This window comes from Schistocerca nitens, chromosome 11 (assembly GCF_023898315.1).
Source record: "Schistocerca nitens isolate TAMUIC-IGC-003100 chromosome 11, iqSchNite1.1, whole genome shotgun sequence".
NCBI classification, from domain to species: Eukaryota; Metazoa; Arthropoda; class Insecta; order Orthoptera; family Acrididae; genus Schistocerca; species Schistocerca nitens.
The window spans coordinates 63,159,168-63,183,792 of record NC_064624.1 but is presented as its reverse complement, the minus strand read 5'-3'; the positions used below and the strand labels follow the sequence as shown (position 1 = coordinate 63,183,792).

The 24,625-nt window shown below is 39.6% G+C and overlaps 1 protein-coding gene across 5 annotated transcripts in view; it reads right to left on the bottom strand.

The window, feature by feature from the left end:
- LOC126212978 (zinc finger protein 112-like) overlaps window positions 1-24,625 on the bottom strand; it is a 134,517-nt gene that overhangs the window by 28,250 nt on the left and 81,642 nt on the right. For all 5 annotated transcript variants that reach the window (XM_049940511.1, XM_049940512.1, XM_049940514.1 and 2 more), the window contains one exon: window positions 21,206-21,243. In XM_049940511.1, the coding sequence (XP_049796468.1) occupies window positions 21,206-21,243 (38 nt within the window). The remainder of the gene's footprint in view (window positions 1-21,205; window positions 21,244-24,625) is intronic.

Sequence of the window (24,625 nt, the reverse complement as noted above, 5' to 3'; positions counted from 1 at the left end):
GTCTATTGTTTTCAACATATGATCCATAAAGAATATGAACAACAGTGGAGACAGGTTGCAGCCTTGTCTTACCCCTGAAACTACTCTGAACCATGAACTCAGTTTACCGTCAACTCTAACTGCTGCCTGACTATCCATGTAAAGACCTTTAATTTCTTGCAAAAGTTTGCCTCCTATTCCATAATCTCGTAGGACAGAAAATAACTTCCTCCTAGGAACCCGGTCATATGCCTTTTCTAGATCTATAAAACATAGATACAATTCCCTGTTCCACTCATAACACTTCTCCATTATTTGTCTTAAGCTAAATAGTATAGCAATTTGGCCAAAATTTTTTTGTCAAAATTTCATTTTCTTGTATACACAGAGAGGATAATATGTAATCTTTCTTACCTGATATTCCTGTTAGTCGCTTATTTCCACTCGGTAGTCCGAATCTATGGATTTCGCTAGTAATTATAATAATGGTGATTATTCGCAAACCCAGTCAACCACATAATCAGAGAGCAATTAGCATTCATCCGTTTGGCTTTATACCACTCAGCTTGTATAGCCCATTTTGCCTTGAGGAAAGTTTATTTATAGATGCAAAGAGTATTCCCCTGACAGAGACATCACGTACACTATGCACGCATTCACAGATCAAGTTATGATTCATTCAGAAATCAACTTAGAATGTGTTCAAAAATGTTCAGTAAGCAACAGGGAAGCATTTCAAAATCATATGAATAATAGACAGACCAACGTGCACTGGATGCTAGGCGCGAAAGAAGGATTTTTTCCTCAAGAATATGAATTTGACACCACGCCCCCCTCTCCTAGATCCGGGCCTGCAGCACATGCGTGAATCTGGCAGCTTGGGCGCGCCAGTAAAATTTTTCTCGGTAGTATCTAGCTGCTTGCTACGACTGCTTACACAGCCAGAAGCGGCAGAAGGTACTACTCATATATGACTCAACTGCACATGCATCCGCTAATGTTAACTGTTGTGACATCTTGCTCATCTGAGGCAATTTGTTGTTATGATGCACTGCATAGTCTTCCTAAAGCCTTTGACACATTTTGCTGTTGGCAGACGCTTTTATGAGCACAGTGTTTTGTTGTATATGGCGCATTTCCTTTGCAATTTAAGTTTTATTTTCGTTTTTTTCTCTCGTTCATGTTATGTTGCTGCAGTATTATTCTGCAGTAGCAGGATACAGTAATATCCTTTGTTAGAGTATAGGTTCTTCCCAGTCAAAACCACAAAAATTTAACGAAAAAAAACAATGAAAAATTTCTGGATTTTTCCCTGTTTTCTCCCAGTGAAAAGATTCCCGGGTTTTTCCCAGATCTCCTGGTTGTCCTGGATCGTATACATCCCAATTACACTGTACCTTTGTACCTCGCTGGACATTGTCTATTTCCAGTACAAGTTTGAAGCCCATGTTAAGTGCTAAACCAACATCATCACGCTTTGAGGCTTTGCTGGTTAGCTGAGAAGTAGTGTTGAACAATAGCACTCTGCAACAATTTAACTGAGGCTCAATGAGAACTGCCAGCATAGAACATAGTGGAAAGTTGAAGACTGGAAACAATTTCGTTTCCTGCTCTGATATATCAGGCGCTGTGTCAGGGAGCTCGTCTGCATGTTAAGTAGTGCCAGTGATGGATACAGTGAGAACTCAAAGCCTGGAAACAGTTCTCCATGCTGACTTGATTTCTGCAGCATGCTCATATGTATCAGGGGAGTCTGTCTGCATGCTGACTTGATTTATGCTTCTGCTGCTGCTCAAATATCCTTATTTTCCACTTCAACGTGTTGGGAGCTTGTATCAGGGATTGTGTGTGCACACTAGTTTGACAGATGCTGCTCCTGCTGCAGCTCCTTACATGTATCAGGTACTTCATCATCTACATCAGGGAGCTGCTGAACTGAGAGAGAAATAAAAGAAAAATGTGAAAAAAATGCATACATACCCACATAAATATCGACTAATATACAGAGAGATGAATGGTTAATACCTACAATCAAGGCTGTCAGTCAGTTGCTTTTGCCTGGAGGTAGATTGCTCATGATGACCAATCTTTCACTACAAAGTAAAGATCACAAGTGTGGGTCTGCTTCATGGTTTCTAGGTATGCACTGAGGAAGAGTGGTGGGGGAGGGTGGAGGGGTGGTTGTTGTGGTCTTCAACCCTGAGACTGGTTTGATGCAGCTCTCCATGCTACTCTATCCTGTGCAAGCCTCTTCATCTGGTGGAGGGGTAGCCTATGGCAATGCCCTGGTAATTGAAACAACTGTCTTCCATTGTGGCCATCATCTCAGGTCAATCATACTTTACTCTGATGTCAATGAATGTGTCATGAATTCTAAACTTAGAACCATGGAGGCTAGTATCAGCAGGATGACATCATGTAAATACTGTAACCCTGCTCACTAGCTCACTGTGTTGAATGTGAAATGTGAATAGAATGTCAGAAATTCATAGCAGAGACTTCATTCTAGATGGGTACTAAGCCTGGATCCTACCAATGACTAGTGGATAGGAATCTGCTGGAAATCTTAGACGTCCTATGTACAACATGAAACACTTGCAATTTATGTGAAGAATCACTTAAAAACGCAGTGTGATGCTGGACATTTGATCAAATACTGTTGAGGTGTGTGTGTGTGTGTGTGTGTGTGTGTGTGTGTGTGTGTGTTGTAAAGACACTGCTTTCCCCAAAAGTCGATAACATATTTTTCTTTTGTTCATTATCTTGTCATAGTATGTATGTATGTATCATTTATTTCAACTATTCTTTATTTGTTAATACGCCACATTGTTTCTTCATTCATTTTGCTACTGTTTTATATTTTATATTGTACGAATATGAATGTTATGGTTCTATATGCTTTGTAAATCTTTGGTTAGGCTAGAAGTAGTACTGTGTCAGAGAAAGAGCGAACGACTATCGATAGAGATCGTGCGAGTTGTTGTGGTACGTGGCCAGTTCGCGGAGGGAAAAACGTGGTGAAGATCGGCGTGAAAGACGGTGACACGCGGAGGAACTACCACTTACAGTGCGTCCGCTGTGTTAACAGGAGATCGTGCACTATTAAGTGAACAGTAAAACATGAAAAGTATATCGAGTGTTTGCGGTGACGATTTTACAAACTGTGTGAACTTTTAACAATTAGCCATGAATCAGACAACATTATTCTGTGGAGGCACTAACTGTTAGAATTGCGTGAAAGTGGAACAAACCATAATGTTAAGTAAAAGAACAGTGCTGTGATCTGATCAAGAAACATTTATTATATTGTCCAAACTGTCTTACAGACGACGACATAATTGAACTGATGTTTAACAGACTGTTATAGTGATAAACACATGTGACTATTTTCCGGTAGCACCACGGTGAAAGAACTGTGCGAAGTTAGCATTAACCGGATATATATATATATATATATATATATATATATATATATATATATATATATATAGTAAAGACATTGTATAATTCCAACCTACCCACCCCGTGTGATTAGTAAACTTTTAATGATAAAACGTCGCGCGCGTAACGACAACGCACACACTGGAACTATTATCGCGCCAGTGCTGCCAGCTGATTCGACTACAACGGCGACGTGGACCACCGCCGTAACTGGAATATTCGTGAAACAGGAGGATCCATCATTATCTTCACGCCACGACGAACCTGGATTCACTTCACACATCGTCCACACGGACCACCGCTGACGTCATCGCACTGCCTGCAGCAACAGTTAAGACATTAAAAGAAAATTATTACGCTCTCTCCTATTTCAAAATGAAAGACAATTGCTGTTAAATTAACTATTTTAAAATACTGTCACTACATCTCAATTTTGTTTAGTTCCAATAAATATTCTTTCCATTATTTCGTCTTGTTGACAGTGTTGAAAACCCGCCAAATTAAATTTCAATTAATAATTTTCTTTCAAAATTCTTCTCAAGCATTTCGCTGCTCATTATAATTTTATTTTAATGTTTGTTTGTAGCTTCTTTTAGAGGGAGTACATATTTTATTTTTTGTGTAGTAAAATTACGTAATTACCAGCTGGTGCTGTCCGCCATTACTGCTTAAAAACTGCACCTATTTTCTCATTGGCTGTCAGCTTCAAAACAAAATTATGTATTTCGTGGGCATCTAGCAAATGCGCGATGGCTATGTAGGCCGCTACAATAATTTGTTTTTACTATTGTTCATTTGGCCCCCGTTAAAGTGGTTTATCGCATCTATATAATAATTGTACTGAATTACCTAATTTACTTATTTTTTATTACGTAAACATTGGTATACCATATTTCGATTAAAATTGACGTCTTATTGGCCTCACATAAGATTCTGCGCATTCTGACAAAGACTATGTCTTTTTTTTTTTTTCCTCGTCCATGAGTAACAGGGGTAATCAGATTCCTTGTATAGGTCATGATTTATTATTTAAAAGGTTTTTTTTTATAAGTAGAGAACCAGTTTCTTTACAGTGTGTGTGTGTGTGTGTGTGTGTGTGTGTGTGTGTGTGTGTTGAAAATTTATCCTGCTACCCATAAAAAGAGTGGGTGGGTTGCTGTAGTACAGCTGGTGCAATCTGAATTCGTCATGGCATACACTGTTCGCCTCTATCGAATCTACTACTATAGACGCTAGTATGGTATCATACCAACTGAGCCGAAGAGTGAACTATTATAGTGCATTTTCCCACACAAACACATCAGAAACGATAGGTATGTATTGTGTGGGCTACTAAGGAATTAGATGCCACTTCTGCTAAACCTCACGTCTTTGAAAGACGGCTTTGTATACTCTGCAAGCCTTCAAATGACAGATCATAGATAACATCTTATATGGTTGCTAGTCCGTCCCTTTTGCTATTTTTCCTGTGTATGGTCCAATGTGAGAACAAATACATGTATTTGACAACTAGCCTTCAATTTCTGAGTGGGGTGATCATGTGTGACTTATGCTCTACAATATGGACTGCTTTGGAGGGACTACCTCTGGTGGACTTATCTTAACCGCTCTACAGTTACGTTGTCAAGTAGTTGTTGGAACACAAAATTAGCATTCCTCACTTCTGGTCTGTCTTAAATACAGGAAACACTGTGGTCTGGTGTCTGACAGTGGTGGCTGCCTTTCACGTTGAAATCAGACTTGCAACTAATAGTATGTTCAGCCACACACCAAATACCAAATATTCTGCAGATTTAACAAAATAGTGGAATATTAGGCAAAAGTATTCATCCAGCAGGTGGTGAGAAGACTTATTTTGATGAGTTTGTTTCTCACACGTTTGTTCAAATGTGCTCAACCCCCTCCCATGCCATTCCATCCTGTGCACTCAATTGTTATGGTGCTGCATGTTTTATTGACAAAGTACACATCTTCAATAGTATGCACAATTTAGGTACTGTCTATGTTTTGATTTGTTGAAAAGTGAAATTGGGTGAGGTTTAATAAACAACATTCGATTATAGCTATAATAAGAAAATCGTCTGTATGGATGTACTTCCAAACAATGAAGAAGTCCAAAAAGTGGTGTGTGTAAAATCTATGAGATACAAATTTCCCATGGTGGGATTGGAAAGAAGGCGACATCACAAATGAAAAATTATTTGAAAAATACATACAGCAACTAACATTGTAAGTTGCAGTCTATGTTTCCTAAGGGGCCAGAAATTACAGCAGGTACAGGTGTAAGTAAACTTTCAAAATCTAAAAAGCAACTGAGTATTACAGAATGTGTGGAAATATGTAAACCATGAGATATTATTGATCCGAAGGCTACAAAATGCCATCTCTTAATTGTTGAAATGATAGCACTTGACTGATGCAGCAGCAAAGTAGAAAGGGCTAGTTTTAGAAGACTGGTTAGTAACGCTATGCTGCAGTACAGATATCAAGTTGCCTTACTTTTGGGACAAAGTAATTCCAGAACTGCATCATAAGGAGGTTGAGACACTCAAAACATTACTTTCTGAGACTGATTATATTTCTATGACATGTTACATGTGGATGTGCTTGAACAATCAAAACAGTTCTTTTTAAGTTTTACTGTGCATTTTATCGATTGTGAATTCAATGTCAAACATATACTACTTAGCATCAAGCATTTTGATGGGCAACACAGCAGAATACACACCAGTTAGTTTGTAGGAAATTGCAAGTTTATGGGACATCCAGCTGGCAAAAGTTCATGTCATAATTCACGATAACAAATGAAACATAGTAAAAGCCATTATCAATACAGAATTGACCTCGGTGGATTGTTTCTTTCATACTCTTCAATTAACTGTCAATCATTGTCTGACAGCTGTCAAGTGCGACTCAAATGATAGCAACAGGTAGCAGGATAATAACTCATTTTAATCACTCTGGCACTGCACAGGAAAATGCGATATTGTGATAAAATGAGCACGTCAGAGGTAACACCAAAATTATACCAGATGAGGCTTGTCACACAACGAGGGTTGCAAGAACAATTTGAAGATTTCACAGAAAGTAAAAATTATTTGATGGCTACCGCTTTAGCCTCAAGTTTAAAGTCATCTGCAAACAGAAAAGGCACAGCAGTATATTTTGTTTGATAGCCTAAAAAAAATGCCAGTATATTGTGACTGAAGGCCTAAAGATCAACTGCAAAACAAGCAGGCCAGGAGGATGACAACCACAGAGCGGAGTCTAAACTATTCACTTATCTTTTATGGACTGTTTGAAAGAGGTGATTGCAGAAAAAGAACACAACTCATATCAGGGCATGCAACGGACTCGCATACAGGATGATTGTGTCCCCTGGCCACCAGCTGCTGAACACCAGCCATCGCCCACTTGGGCTCCAAACTGTGAGTGATTCATATAACTCTACCCTATTTACGGAAGCACAAAACTTTCCTCTCACATGAGGAGAGTGTGCTGGAGGTTATTGACTGCACATGACGTCCAACTGGTGGTGCAAGACTGATGTTGATGGCAGTTCAGTTTTTTGTCTTGAAAATAAAGGGTGTTACAAAAAGGCAAGGCCAAACTTTCAGGTCACATTCCTCACACACAAATAAAGAAAAGATGTTATGTGGACATGTGTTCGGAAATGCTGAATTTCCATGTTAGAGCTCATTTTAGTTTCATCAGTATGTACTATACTTCCTCGATTCACTGCCAGTTGGCTCAATTGAAGGAAGGTAATGTTGACTTCGGTGCTTGTGTTGACATGCGACTCATATCTCTACAGAACTAGCATCAAGCACATCAGTACGTAGCATCAACAGGTTAGTGTTAATCACAAACGTGGTTTTGCAGTCAGTGCAATGTTTACAAATGCGGAGTTCGCAGATGCCCATTTGATGTATGGATTAACACGAGGCAATAGCCATGGCATGGTACGTTTGTATCGAGACAGATTTCCAGAACGAAGGTGTCCCGACAGGAAGGCATTCGCAGCAATTGATCGGCGTCTTATGGAGCATGGAACATTCCAGCCTATGACTCGCAACTGGGGAAGACCTAGAACGACGAGGACACCTGCAATGGAGGATGCAATTCTTCGTGCAGTTGACGATAACCCTAATGTCAGCGTCAGAGAAGTTGCTGCTGTATAAGGTAACATTGACCATGTCACTGTATGGAGAGTGCTACGGGAGAACCAGTTGTTTCCGTACCATGTACAGCGTGTGCAGGCACTATCAGCAGCTGATTGGCCTCCACAGGTACACTTCTGCGAATGGTTCATCCAAAAATGTGTCAATCCTCATTTCAGTGCAAATGTTCTCTTTACGGATGAGGCTTCATTCCAACGTGATGAAATTGTAAATTTTCACAATCAACATGTGTGGGCTGACGAGAATCTGCACGCAATTGTGCAATCATGTCATCAACACAGATTTTCTGTGAACGTTTGGGCAGGCATTGTTGGTGATGTCTTGATTGGGCCCCATGTCCTTCCACCTATGCTCAATGGAGCATGTTATCATGATTTCATACAGGATACTCTACCTGTGCTGCTTTACAAGTACGACACAACATGTGGTTCATGCACAATGGAGCTCCTGCACATTTAAGTCGAAGTGTTCGCATGCTTCTCAACAACAGATTCGGTGACTGATGGATTGGTAGAGGCGGACCAATTTCATGGCCTCCACGCTCTCCTGACCTCAACCCTCTTGACTTTCGTTTACAGGGGCATTTGAAAGCTCTTGTCTATGCAACATCGGTGCCAAATGTAGAGACTCTTTGTGCTCGTATTGTGGACGGCTGTGATACAATACGCCATTCTCCAGGGCTGCATCAGCGCATCAGGGATTCCATGTGACGGAGGGTGGATGCATGTATCCTCGCTAACGGAGGACATTTTGAACATTTCCTGTAACAAAGTGTTTGAAGTCACACTGGTACGTTCTGTTGCTGTGTGTTTCCATTCCATGATTAATGTGCTTTGAAGAGAAGTAATAAAATGAGCTCTAACATGGAAAGTAAGCGTTTCCAGACACATGTCCACATAACATATTTTCTTTCTTTGTGTGTGAGGAATGTTTCCTGAAAGTCTGCCCGTACCTTTTTGTAACACCCTGTATACAGTATCGACCACTATTCTCCCAGAAAATGGCTTACGTTCCCGCCATCTATACTTGCTGCATTTATTATGACTCCAATTAAGCTTCTAAATACATGTAACTGTGTTTCATTCTCAAATGCCGATTCTACGTGCCTTGTACATGTCAGTTCATGTGTTTTATGGCTCTGTGATGATGTTTGCATTACTTTCAATAAATAGCCACTGTCCACTCTACACACAATTTACTTTTTGGTGAATTTTACAAACACAGCATTTTACAACAGTTTTCTTGGATTCAGAGTAACTGCACAAGTTTCCACCATGGTGTTAGGTTATTGAGTTGGTAGTATGTGTGTGGTTTTCCCCTCTGCTCAGACCTCTCACTGATGGACAATGAGCTGACTACCAGTTGCCAGACTTATGTCTTGGGTGGTGCCGCAGCACTGGTGACTGATAGCTCTGCAAATATTGTTGGAGTGGCAATGAGAGTAGTGTATGGTGGCAGACTCCTTGACCATGGAGGGAGCCCTCCGTTAAGATTGATTTGTTTAAATTAAGATAAATAAGGATGCAAGTGTTGTTACTAAATGGAGTACAGTTTGGACTTTAACTAATGGGAATAAGTCAAGGGGGGGGGGGGATATGTGTTTGTTTAAATAAAGGCAGTTGTGGAGAGACTAACTTCACAGTTAGGAGAAGCAGTGACCATACACATCCGAGTGAATTGTAGCCATGGAAAACATCACAGGACTGGACCTGCACAAAATCCTTCGTCTAAGAGGTCGTGGTGCCAGTATTCTGAAACACAGATTCTGACATCATAGAAGCTGTCCCAGTATTGCAGCTCTGTCCAAGTAGGCCATAATTTAACACTGTTATACATAGTACAAGTCTGAGCAGGACTGTGAACCAGGGTCAGTCTTCCAGCTCTCTTTCAGTATACTCTGGTCGCCATCTTGTTCCCCTGGTCAGCCAACTTGGGTTCTGATGTAACACTAAGCTTGGTGCTTATATTCCAAGTCAGCCAGCATGACAATTCACCAGTTTTAATTTCCCACTAATTTATACTTAGGACCACAGCCCTACTTCCAAATGAAACAATAATGAAACTGGGCTATTTTTTGAATTTCCCTTCAACATTTGGAACTTCCCACCAAAATTTGAATTCCCACCATTTCATACATTGGCCAATTGTCCTTTGTGAGATAGGGGTTGGCGGTAGGGCTGAGAGTGGGCGGTGGGTGTGGCAGTGGGGAAATTCCATCTGTATTTTGATAATATCACAATGGCTGCTGTTATTTTACAATTTTTTACCAGTGATCAGACAAGTAATACAACCCACAAGACTCATCTCCTCCAAACAATGGTACATGACAGCCAACCTGCACCACAGTCATATTTACAGGATAAAGTGATACTGATTGATGTGTGTGCAGATTTTCTGTTGCCCATATTCTGCAGTTATGCATATCAACTTGTCCTTGGAGATGGAAATGGGATTTATCCGTCCACAGAATGTTCCATGGCCATTCATCATCCACTTCCATATGTTCAAGAACCTCCAGAACAAGTGTTTGCCTTGCTGGCAGGTCAACAGGAAGGATGTTTCAGAGGATTTTAAGCACCATGCTCGCTGGCATGTCCAATGTATAGGCAATTCCCATGCACTGTATGTTTGCCGACCATCAACCAATTCCTCCTGCAATGCTGTTGCCATAACTTCAACAGAAGTCAGATCACCCATCGGGTCAATGCCTCTTTTCATAGCCTTGAGTGTCCAGAACTTCTGCAGGGCTATTGGTGGACAGTTATTGTTCTTGAAAAGAGCTTTACCAGCAGCACAGGCTCATTAACCCTTTATAGGGCACAGCAATTTTTTCCTTCAAAGCAGCAGGCATAAATATTACTAACTTTCTATTTACACATGGAAACAGGAAAATATGGCTTTTTACACTGGCAAACAAAAAGTGAATTTTCAACAATTTTTTTGCTTGGCAAAAAGTCGACCACAATCCATTTAAGGTCACATACATTACCTGGATGTTTGTGGTTGATTTTACGACAACAATCTTTAGACTCATATACAGGGCTATTACAAATGATTGAAGCGATTTCATAAATTCACTGTAGCTCAATTCATTGGCATATGGTCACAACACACTACAGATACGTAGAAAAACTCAAAGTTTTGTTCGGCTGAAGCTGCACTTCAGGTTTCTGCCGCCAGAGCGCTCGAGAGCGCAGTGAGACAAAATGGCGACAGGAGCCGAGAAAGTGTATGTCGTGCTTGAAATGCACTCACATCAGTCAGTCATAACAGTGCAACGACACTTCAGGACGAAGTTCAACAAAGATCCACCAACTGCTAACTCCATTCAGCGATGGTATGCGCAGTTTAAAGGTTCTGGATGCCTCTGTAAGGGGAAATCAACGGGTCGCCCTGCAGTGAGCGAAGAAATGGTTGAATGCGTGCGAGCAAGTTTCACCCGTAGCCCGCAGAAATTGGCTCATGCCACAACTGGAGACCGACAGCACCGACTTCATCTTTCAACAGGATGGTGCTCCACCGCACTTCCATCATGATGTTCGGCATTTATTAAACAGGAGATTGGAAAACCGATGGATCGGTCATGGTGGAGATCATGATCAGCAATTCATGTCATGGCCTCCACGCTCTCCCGACTTAACCCCATGCGATTTCTTTCTGTGGGGTTATGTGAAAGATTCAGTGTTTAAACCTCCTCTACCAAGAAACGTGACAGAACTGCGAGCTCGCATCAACGATGCTTTCAAACTCATTGATGGGGACATGCTGCGCCGAGTGTGGGAGGAACTTTATTATCGGCTTGATGTCTGCCGAATCACTAAAGGGGCATGTATTGAACATTTGTGAATGCCTAAAAAAACTTTTTGAGTTTTTGTATGTGTGTGCAAAGCATTGTGAAAATATCTCTCATAATAGTTATTGTAGAGCTGTGAAATCGCTTCAGTCATTTGTAATATCCCTGTATTTAACTCATATTAATAAGAAGTCATCTCTTGAAGGAGGTAAACAATTTGATTCCTGGGTTTGACATTAAGACAAATGATTTAAATAAAATTCACATTTAAAAACAACTTTTCTAAGCAAACTGTGTAAGCATATCCAAAATTATTTTGATAACAAAGCAAAGTAGGATACATGATGCTGGTCAAATCTATCTAAGCTACCCATATAGCAGTTATAATCAGCAATGGCTTGAGGGCAAGGGATCATTTGGTTCCTCCCTTTCTTGTCACAATGTGTAACAAACGTTTTCTCTGTAGGACTGTGTATACTGTTTGCAACAATGACTGACTTAGTACCCCTGTCTTTCCATTTTGTTACAGACACATCCCCTGCCATAGAGGAGTGTGATTCCACCACACTAAGTTATTTATCGGTTGAAAGAATTCCCTTTGGGTAATACCTCTTGGAAGATAAAATCGCCCTTCACCCAAAAATACCTTTCTGCAACAGTTTTGATAAAATAGGGAAACTGGAAAAAAAAATCCTAAAGCAAGCAGTACCCATTATGTTGGAATGATAATGAAAGTGACAATTTTTAGAAATTGTTTGAGCGGCATTATATTTGCAATACTTGGTATGTGAAATTTAGGGTCAGTTAACCAACATTGGCGAATGCTCAGAAGGGAATGGAATCCCATTATAATTAGTACACCAATGAAAGCTTTCAGTTCCTCTGAGTTCAGACAGAGCTGCGCTTCTCTGAATATCATACGTTTGACTGAGCAACTATGAAATTCAGAGAACTATCAGAAAAAGAAACATGAAAATATCTCAGATGGGGAAATTAAATTTACTGGAACATTCGGCCCAAAATGTTCACTCAAACACTGTCTGTGACTTTTCTTGGTTCACCTCCACATTTAGTGAACTAATATTGCCCCTGTGTTATTGATGTGCCATCGGTCTCTGAGTCACTATCCGAATGGGTAGGATAACTCATCAGGGAATGTGGAGGCTGAGTAATAACCGCAGGATCTTAATGCTCGATGTAGGTACTGTCATTGAAGTCTAACTCCTCTGTCAAACTGCCACCTTGAACAGGATTAACTGTATCAGGGAGGGACTGACTGGCCCTGGGTTCAGGATGAATCCGTGTCATCTGAATCAACAGAACAGTCATGTTGGGCATCTTGGGGGCCAACTGAGAAATAGTCATGTGCTGCATGTCTGTTGGTGTGCATATTCTTACACCTATGGCGTCATCTACTGGTCAATTTTTTTTTTTGAGCAGTGGTTCTTTTTCTACAGGGTTTTGAACCTGGAATGTTATTTATAGACAGACTACATATAATAGGAAACTTGTATGGTATGATCACCCAAGGGTGGAAATGGCATTATAATGGTGCATGTTACAGCGACCTATGCCAATATGTGAAATGCCAGGCTATGCCTAAGCAGATTAAGTTCTGTGCCATTACACAAATTGCAACACATGACCTAGTCTGCGTTTGTCTCTATACACTGCTCCTCATAGGACAATTTGGGAAACAATCTCTGCGCTGGAGGAAACATTCAGGAAACATATCAAGCATTATCCAACAACCAGTGGAATAGGAGAGGATAAAAAATATTCTTCAGTACATAATACAGAATTATTGAACTTAGTGGAGTGGTATATGCAACAGTGAGGAGTGAACTTTTGTATTTTGATGTCACATTGACTCAGTGTATGGATGAGATACCTAACCAAGACAGTAATACTTCAACATGACAGTGCACTGCAGCAAAGGGAATCGTGCTGTCATGTTACAATTACCATGATGGCAGAAGAACCTTTAATGAGGATAGGCATGTGACGAAGGTATGGAAAACAGTATGTGAAATGGATACTAAAAAAGCAGAATGAGAGTAACGCTTACACCTGAGTATCAGACTGGTAGCAAAGTGTTTGTGGGATAGCAAAAGCCATCATAAGAGGTCTGTTCAAAAAATTCCAAACGTCATCCATACAATTTTTCTAGTCTTACGGTTCACTTACTGTGCATGGTCTCCCTCAAAATACTCTCCTCCACATTTGATACACCACTGCCAATGCTGTTTCCACTTCTGGAAGTAGTCTTGGTACACCTATTGCTGGATTGTGTGAAGTGCAGTCTGCGAATTTTCTTACATCTCTTCTACCATTGCAAATATTCGTCCATTCAATGGGTTTTTAACTTTGGAAAAAAAGAAAATGTCCACAGCGGCCAGGTGTGGAGAGTACAGAGAATTAGGCAGCACAGTGATTTCCTGTCATGTCCACACTATAACACAACAAATATTCCGTGATAACCAAATTTATTTGACCTTCTGTCACTCAAAACAAAACTTAAGTTCGACTACCAACACTTCACTGGCTGTAGCGCCAAGGAGAAATCAGAGTCACTAGTAGAGAATACAAGTCCACACCACTGCCAACCAGTCGATACCAATGCATCGCAAGTTTCCAGCCAGGCAGGCCACAGCACAGTTCGGTCGTCATGAATCCAGCAGCTGTGTAGTAACACAGTCATCAGCGAAGATTGAACTGGTTAAACGGGCTCAGGGAGCTCTCTTAAATCCGCAGGTCCGGCCAATCAGAGTGTTGGTAGATGGCGCCCTTATATGGTTGCTCACTCTGGTGGCAAGGGCAGCGCCGCCAGGGTAATCCGTATCGATAGTGGTGTGTACGCTGCCGCTAACCCCGCGACGACGCGTTCACTTGCGCCAGTTGTTGACATCGTGTGCGGCGCCAGCAGTACTCGCTGTGTGCCGCGCGTGTCATAGCACGCCGTGCCGAGTTGACGGCTGCTGTGCGGCAGCCGATATGACATTTCCTTTTATGTGCAATAGTCATACAGCAACAGGCATGAATGTACGAGTGCGTTAGCGTGATGCAAAAGCCATGAAGTGTCTCACAACATTTCAGGCTGTTTCCTTCTAACAGTTTCTCACAGGCATTGCAACATGTCCTGATAGTACCATCGATTAACAGTTTGTTCCTGTTGCATGAATTTATGATGCACTAATCCTTCAAAATCAAAAAACTATCAGCGTAGCTTTGACATTTGACCTGAACTGGTGAGCTTTTTCTGGTTTTTGAGAACCTTTCCTGAACCCATCGTGAAGACTGAACCTTCGTGTCAACATCATAACTGTAGACCCACATCTTGTCACCAGTTATGATCCTGTTAAGGAATATCTTGTTCTCATTTGTGTGATCCAAAAGCTCTTCACAGACAGTGAGGTGAAGACCTCCCTGGTCTTGACTCATGACATGTGAGATGAACTTTGCAACAAAGCTGGTTGTAGGTTGTGTTCCAAAAATGAACAGCATAGAGAAAGAAGTGATGACATTTTCTGCAGGACCTGACCATCATTTTGCAGGACAATGCTCAAGCATGTACAGTGCAAACCGTTACTGATTTGTTTGACTGATGAGGACTGCCAAGTGCTATACCACCTACTGCACTCCCCTCACTTAAGCCCTCACAAGTTCAATTCAATTTCTAAACTGAAGGAAACACTTCATAGCATTCGCTTTAGAGCTGCTACAAATTTGTCAGGCAATTGACAGCGCTGCTCAAGCTGTCAACACAACTGGCACTGCTAAGAGTGTCCTAAGATTTCCACATCACTGGCAACAGGTTATATGCAATGCTGGTGACTACTTTGAAGGTCAGTAAAACTTTGAAACATGTATCTATTTTGAACAAGCTGTGAATAAATAGTTGCCACTATTAAAGTTCCAACAGCCGTATGCAAAAAAGAAAATAATTTCAAAATTCTTTCATCTACTAGTGGCTACCTGGAATGTGGGATATCGTAACCCCAAATGCTTAGCAGATGTTGACAGATAAGTAGGGGCATCTGGTGCTTGTAGTTTGAGAACATATTTCACATCTTAATGTTCTTGATCATCAAACAGTCTTGGAAATGTATAACTGATGGCACTGACAGGAATCACATGCCATGTAATAAAGACTTCATGACAATCAGCATTGAGGGTTCTGTTTAGCTTCTTTTTTCATGCGTATCTATTTGTTCAGTTCAAATGATGTTTTTTATATGTGTTTTGGTCAGCAGGTTGTGTGTGATCTGTTTTGATTACGAGAGGATATCACTGGACCAGCTGTCATTTCCTTTTACAGCTTGGTTATAGTTCACTTTGTGAAGTTTTGTTCCAAGTCAGCATGTCTTCATTGCTAAGATAATGTGTAATGTGTCCCAATATATGTATATGCAACAGAGTGAGACTCATGCATTGATTTCAATTTATGGTTGGTACCAACAAGGAAAATGTGTGAAAGAGACTAACAGTATATAGTGCAATGCAATATGTAGAATACTGTTTCTTGATGTGTGCCACAAGCGAGAAGACATTGAACACATGAAAAGGGACCAACCAGGCTGTATAAACTAATTCACGGGAGAGAAGACATTGAACATATGACAAGGAAGAAATCAGACTGTTACAATTATAACTGCACAAATCATTTCACCACCATGACACAATTACAGGATTACGGGAAACTAACAAGTGAGAATGCCATTTTGAAAATTTAATTGTAAGGAATGAGAAAGTGCACTATACAATAAGTCTTCATGCCATCCAATGAATTTGCAGAGCGGATACTGCAATCATTTTAAGCTAATGTGCACTGTTAAGTGGTAAAACAAAAATTTAACAACAAGGGTGAATGAGAGCAAGTATTACTGACATTCCTCTGTGTATAAGTGGTTAGAGGTATATAAATCAAACATGTGAGAAAGGAATGGTACACTCTATATATAATTACATAATGTGTATGGACAGGGACTTAGAGACACAATAATGCTGCAGTACATTAGGGCATGGTTGAAAGGTATCATCTATCAGATATGGTGTATATGCTGACAGAAAGAAAAAGAGGTGTGTTATTTTCATTTAAACGAGTGACATGGTTCATGCTCACTAAAACAAACACACACACACACACACACACACACACACACACACACACACACACACACACACACACCACCACCTTATGAAAACACAGAAACAACAGAATAAAGCACCACAAACAACATTTGCTTGCACATTTGAAATTCCTGCACTTACTTCATCCTCAACGCACACATCCTAACATCCTGTATGTACATATAAAGTTCCCCAACGAGCATGAACACTGAAAGAGATTATGTGGCAATGCTTTTCATTTATTCCTCATGTGCAAGAGCATATCATATTTTAGCACCATCCATTCATTATGATGTAACGGCAATCACCTGAGTATATATGTGTCCATTATTGTCTACAAGATAACAGTGTATTAAACAGACTAAAAAATGTTTGTGGAAAAACAAGAATTATCAGAAACTTTTGTTACCTCTGTCCCCCATTTACATGTAGTATGTTTACTTGTTTCCTATTGAGTTAAAAAATAGTCTTGTTTGCTTAATGTGTGTCAAATATGTAATGCAGTCAGATCATACTTTGCTATTTTGTATCAGTCCAAAAATGTATTAATCTTTAAAAGCTGTCATTTTTCCATTTGTTCATGCTGCATGTTACAAGAACATAATCTAATGATCTGTATATATTAACTGTAAAATGACCTGCAGTAGAGCCTGTCATTTCAGCCTCGAGACTCACTTGTAAGCTCATTTCTACAGTGTGACACCTGGCGCAGCAAACCTGTGAGTTTCCACTCTGATTGTAGGACTCATATGACTACTAGATACTTTCTCACCATTTGTTACAGAGCTCTGGAGAAGAGTATTTTCTATGAATCTTAGCACAAGGGACACACATTCTACTGGAAGATGCAAAACAAACTGAGATAGTTCTACCTGGGATGATTTTAGAGGTACTAATCCTCCTCAACAGCTGAGCTGTCAGCATGTCTGACTGTACTGTGGAGGACTCACGTTCCATTCCCGCCAAGGATTCTTCACTGGTGGAAGAAATGAAATCATGTACGGGTCAGCCTTGTAATGCCAACAGATGATCAACTTTAATGACAAGTAATGTCTCCAAGATCTCTGAAATTGGCAACAGCAGTGTGCTGATGACATACCCTTCCATATCGCGTCCAAATGACACCCTTGGCAGAGGACGTCATGGCAGTTAGTAGGTACTGAATGGCCACTCAGGGATAGAATATGGAAGTTTAGCTTTAGGGCTTTCCTAAAAGAGACCGTCGTTACCAGGCTACAAGACTCTCCTTACGATGACATTTTTCATCCATGTTTCCAGAGACTCCTAGTTCTGAGTGAGACACCGAAAGCCAATATATAATAAAGTTTGTCAGAGACTACACAGAATAATTCTGGAAGAAGAGTATAATTATCCATGTAACATATATGTAATGAGAATATGTCAGAAGTGAAATGAGAAAAATTTGGGGCAAATTTTCTAAAGGGAAGTTGAGCGTTGCACCACAGAAAGATACACTGGGCAGGTGTAAAAATTTTTGAAGTCTTCCTCAGCCAGCACTGAGCTAAGCTGAAGCAGGCTCAAGCACAGTGTCACAACTGAAATAAAAAACGTCAGGAGAGTCAATACTGCAATATACAAGTGAGGCTACTGCCACACATTGCTTGAGCAATATGTCCGAATCACCAGCTCAGCATTATTACCTAATTCAGCAATATGGTCTAACTCTTAAGGGCACATTACATCATTCTGACAGCACTGCAAGGTGCCATAACAGCATGTAAATCTTACACAGGAATGCCTTCAGCACAGTGACATTACAGGAAAGCGTCAAGCTAAAGAGATTAAAACCATAGTTGAGACACTAAGCTACAGTGAAGAAGGCTGACAAACTCGGGAAACCAAACCATATTCTGTCATCTTTGCCCAGATACAATGTCACTGCCTTCAAAAGACAGCTCTAAATACTCAAGCTCCTAAGCTCTTCTATATTCAAGTTGTTGTGAGCCAGCTTTGAGGTAGGGTCTTTAATAAGCTGACTGCCATTCACCACATGGCTACTACCTTTGGGACTTCTGCCACCCTGGTCTACTGGATTTAGCCACTGTGAGCTGCCAACCTCTCATCTGTCAGTGTGCAGACTTGGAGCTCTTTCTACCACTGGCTCACATAACATGAATCTGTCAAACTATTACTGTACTGAGTAGGTGTGCTAGATGCTTTTGCTGCTGTGCCCTCCAACTTGCATCTGTGAGCAAACACTGACACTCCACAGCCTTCCTGTGGTGGAGGGGCCATGATTTAACTCCACACTACCTTCACAATCCTGTGAAGAGCTGCTGGGAGCTCATTCCCTTAAAGGACACAAGTACACCCTAATAAACTCCATCACCGAGCTGTTGGGCATCACTGCCACACAAGGAATGCCTGTCACCAGCTGGTTGGGCTACCCTGAATGGTATCACGTCCTCACCAACATGCTCCACAAGTTGTACTCCTGTATCTGTAAGGATCACTGTGCACAGACCCTAAGAAAACAAAGTTCTTCTGTTCTAAAGAAATACTGGTATGAAAACTAATTATTGTGGAAGACTTTATATTGCAACTTCAGCAAGGACTCAGTTTTGTAACTGTTACCACAAATAAAATCATCGTCATCTGTCCCGTTTCAGTGGAATAGAAGAGACATATACAGTAACAGGTGACATACATGAATTAATTCCTAGTTTAGTAAACATTTACTTAACTAGCTAGAATATTACACATATATGCATTACTCCATAAATAATAGATATAAAGTGTTTACATAGACAACAGGAAGATCAGATCTATACCAATCATGAGAAACACAGTAGGTGGGTTTCTTACACATAAAAATTTCTCAAATCTGTTTAGGATAGAACTGTATCAATGTACATCTTTTCATGTACAATGTAATTTTGTTGTTACATTCTGCATTAAAATTTATGTTTTCAGGAATGTTCAATGTTACAACTATTTTGCTGTACATGAAGTACATGGTCTGTTGACAGTGTATTCAACTTCAAAAATATACACAACTACTGTCAATTTATTTTGTTTCTGTGAATGAAATGAGTGAAAGGCATCATTGCAGTGTCTTTCACTACATTTAGTTGAAGATCAAGAGTTTCATACAACAGACACTTAAGGACATAGTTTTTAGGTTTTGTTATTTCATCTGTTTTATGTTACTGGTAAATTGGAGGAAAAGTTAATGCTAAAAATCTATGACCTCCTCACCTGATGCTCACAAACTGCAAATTCCATGTGCAAACGTATGAGGGCTGTTCATAAATTAACCTCTGACTGTATATTAAAAAAGAATAAGTTTTTAATATAAAATCTGTACTTACTTGCTGATGTAAGTTCTCCACGCAGTTGTCATCCAAATTCAAATATTTATCAAGTGTAATTTTTTCCCAGCTTTCCATCAAGTGACGGTGCCCCCTTAGGTTCTGCCAATTGTTGACATAATCCTTCAACACTTCATCAGTCATTAAGTGCTAAATAGCCAGCGAGGCCTTTATCTTGAGGAAGGGACTTAATGTGCTTGGTGCCTGGTATGGACTATTAGGATGATGCTAACATATTTCCTTGCAGAAAAGCCTGAGTTGTTCTTTAATTCAATTCACAGTGTGGAATCGTGCATTACAATGAAGGACAATGATTTCTTCAGTAATGACCTAATAACTTCACACTTTCATATGAGTCCCACAGTATTCTCATATATTACTCTCATGAACTCTGTTGTCAAAATCGCTTTACAATCCCAAATAACAGTAAGTTTGATGGTGTCTTCTAAAATTATTTGGATTTATTGAGAGAATGAGAGTGCATCCACTACTTGGATTCGTTCCTAGTTCCAGAGTTCATGTACCTCACATCTATGTCCCACCTCAGTCATGCTTCTGTTAAGAAATTCTCTCCCTCTTCATAGTAGCAGTGATGGAATGTCAAGGTTGAACCCATTCTTTGTTCTGTGATCAGCATTAGACTCTTTTATACTCACCATACCCAAAATTAATGGAAACCTAATCCCTCTCTGACAGCATTCATGAGGTTGTCCTTGAAATCTGCGGCACATCCTCAGAAAATTCAGAAACTGTGAACCGACATCTTGCACCCACAATTCCCTCAACATGTTGCTGTAATTCATGTATACCATCTCACTGTCTTCCTTAACCACTTGCAATATGCTCATCTGTGTGACAGGCCTTGAAATTTTTGGACAAGTTCTTCACAAAACCATCACTCATAAACCTCCCTCCACAGCACCCTACCCCCCCCCCACACCAACCCCCACCGCACCCCCACGCCCCATAAACACACAATCACCAAAACTCTTGGAGGCACTGGCACTTTATGCTTGCAGGAAGCAGATGACCAAATATACCTTACAGCTGGTGGAGACACAAGAAAACTGTTCTTTTTAATCACGTGTTGCTTAGACATGATGAATGCAACAGAGCTGATGTGACCTTCAAAGTCTCCTTTCTAACCATGCAAGTATCACTTATCTGTAAGCTTTTGCTTATTTTTAATAACTAGTCATAGGTAAATTTTTGAACAGCTCTCATATTATGGATCATATTGCTTGTTAACATAGCTGACTGTTGATACAATAACATATATCCTCAATATGATGCATATAGTTTCCCATTAGATAAAAAATAAAAAGTAGAGTGAGTAATGGAAACCTTACCGTGTACTGTGTGGTGCACATCTTTTTGAGACTACCTCCTGAAATAATTAGTAATATTATTAGGTACTGAATTCAAAAGGATACACCAGTAAAGAAGTAATTAAGAAAATGCTCTACTACTACTACTACTACTCAGAGATAATTGATAAATTAACTTACAATACATTAAAAAAACTAGAGTGTACAGAGACATCAGAAATTTACTTAGAGAGAAAAAGTACTTTAGCACATCCACAGACACAAATGCACTCTCCCACTGGATATGAGATACATATGCATTCAGATATGCCTGGAGCTGAATTTCTTATGCGGGTTAGCAATTCATTCGCATGTTAGAGCATTATTTATGGCAGTTCAGAAGGGAGTGCATATACTTTATTAACTCTCTGAATCACTATCACATTCACGTACCCCCAAAAAACTGGAATAACATTGCCATGGGTGGAGCTTGTGTAGTACACATTTCTGCCACTAGGCATGTATAGTGTAGCTCATTGCCAGTTAAATGCCGCCACGCTGTCGACCTGGCTTGTTCTCTTCATCTGCAGTGATTGTTTTTGCTAGCACTGCTTTGTTCTTGTTTCATTTTTTACTATGGCAAGTTGAAGTGAAACCCATGCTGCTGTTTTAATGTTGAAACCATCTTACCAAAAAAAACCTCAAGGGGACAAGTGGTTTGCTCGATTTAAAAATGGCAACATGTTGATTGATGACAAACCTCATTCTGGACATCCCTTAACTGCTCAAATGAATGAAACTATTGAACAAATTTGAGACCTTGTCCTCACAGACTCTCGACCAACAACTGATCAACTGTCAAAGATTAGTGAGTTATTTGGAGATCTGCTCAGCAAATTGTTGCAGAAAGGGGACTGGTTCTTCCACCTCCAATGCACTTGCACACAGAGCCATCCTCTGTTAGACAGTTTGTGGTTAAATATGGAATGGTTCCACTGCCTTCACACCTTACCTGACACACAGGAAACGACACTGATTTGACAACACTGAAGAAGTCAAGAATAAAACAAGAGGGGAGCTCTCAGCTGTTTCTAAAGATGACTACAAAAAACGTTTTGAACAGTGGAAGCACCAGTCGAACAAATGTATTAGTTGTCATGGAGAGTACTTTGAAGACGATATAGTTGTTTTGTAAACAATTTGAAAATTTATAGCTTTTAAAAAGATAATTCCATTTTTTTGTGTACCCTCTCTTAAGAGGGTGGCCATCAAACAGCAATATGGTTTTCACAATGAAACTTTCACTCTGTACCAGTGAGTGTGTTATTTTGAAACTTCTTGGAAGATTGGAAGTATTTATCAGACCATGAAACACAAGTTCAAGGTTCAAGTCCTATTCAGGCACATTATTTGAATCTGTAGGGTGTTTCCACTTTATCCTTGCTCAACTACCTGCAATGGTAAACTAATGTTTACGATCTGATATACTTATATTCACATGCCACAAACCCAACACATTGGTTGTAGCTTTCGTCAGCTTCATACATACTCCATTTTGAAAGACAGTGGTAATATTATACAATTAACAAACACAAGTATGCAGAAACATGAAACAAATTAAAGAAACACTCACTTTTGGTATAATGACATTTTTCCAGATTGCAACAAGTTTGGGGTGTTAATTTTTAATATTAGGTTGCTTCCCACATCATAATCATACTGTCTGCTTGTTTCTTTGTTTGTTTGTTTGTTTGACACTTTACCAAAATATTCTCTAACATATTTATTTATCCTGAGTGTGCAGAAAACAAGCATACAACTAGTTATCATCCATGAATGAGTTATTTTATACACATCAGCAACAATATGAAAATTGTAAAATGTTGCATGAATATGCAGCTCAACAGACACAGTGAAAAAGATTCACAAACCAAACCAAGTCCACGGGAGCAAAATTCTTTTTATTTCAATGGCCCCAGTGCATAGTAACTGGATGGTTTATGCACAGAGATAGGTATGTGATTCTTCGAAGCTCATTAACATCCACTGCTACCACCACCACCACCACCACCACCACCACCAACAACAACAACAACAACAACAACAGCAAAATAAAAGCACACTGGGAAACCTGTTTAACAGTATTTTTATTTAAAGATCTATTTATGATGCCACTCAGAATTTCTTAATAACAATCTCCAATATCTTCATCTTTGCAGAAAGGCTGGATATATCTATTTTTCATTTATGCTAATACATTCTTATAAGCATCTAACAATGACTGCCACCCCCACCTGAAATATTTTTCCTTTACTGTTTCTGATCTTGGCTTTTTCGGAATTAAAAATTCCTTTCCCCATAAGAAATATGCCACCTTCAAGCTGCGAACTATTTTTTACAAATAAATAAAAACAGCAACCAGCAACTATTAATAAAGCTATTTATTAAGAACAGCTCTACACTCACTGGTCTTGAACCAAGAAGTTCATCAGAAAGCCACTCACAATGATAAACTAAATTAAATTATGTTAAACATATGACACTGGATGTCTATTGTGGGGAAAATTCTTTTAGATCATGGAGCACTACGGGAAACAAGCAAAATAAGAAAAAGGATACTACATTTCTATCAGACTTTACGTGTAGTAATGTGAACAACTATAAGACTGCTAGTTTTGTGCTACTTACTACAAAAATGCCCTCTCATTTTTGGCAGTGTTGACTGTGTTGAAAAAAAAAATTAACAGAATAACAAGCCAGATTCAACACTCTGTAGAACTTACAAGAGACAAACAGTATAGAGCAACACATGCTCACTCGCTCTCTCTCTCTCTCTCTTTCTCTCAATATTTTGTCCACAAAGACGTTTGTGTACAAGAAAATATGAAATATACCTTGAATCAGCATTAATTATAACCAAAATAAACAAATAAGAAAGTTATTACAGCAACATTATGGAATTTAACATTCTATTAATTATTGTGAACAACGAACACAAAATTTGAGTAATGTATATACATGTTTCAGTGTGGAAAGCAGGTGAACAGAACTGTGTAGAAAGTCTCAACTGGCTACCTCATTCTGTCATTTTGGAAGATCCACAAGTGATATTCTTTTATGATGTATATTTCTATCTGCTCAAGCATATTCATGGGACTACATATTTCAGCATAGTGTTCAGCACTTTCCATGCCATGCCTATTAAGAGTTTTGTGCAGTGCAAATGTGTATTTTGATATGTTACTGGGACATTTGGCATCTCCGCATCCTTTGAATCAGGTCTGTTTACTTCTCAGTTGACCTATACATTGTGAAACGGAAATCAAAATTACTAAATTTCAGAAGTCACCATGGGATTTTTTCTGATAAATTTCATATAATGGACCTGTTGTCAACCATGACTCTTTACACACTAAAGATGTGGTTATGATTTATTGAGTTTGTTACCCAGTTTGTTCCTGA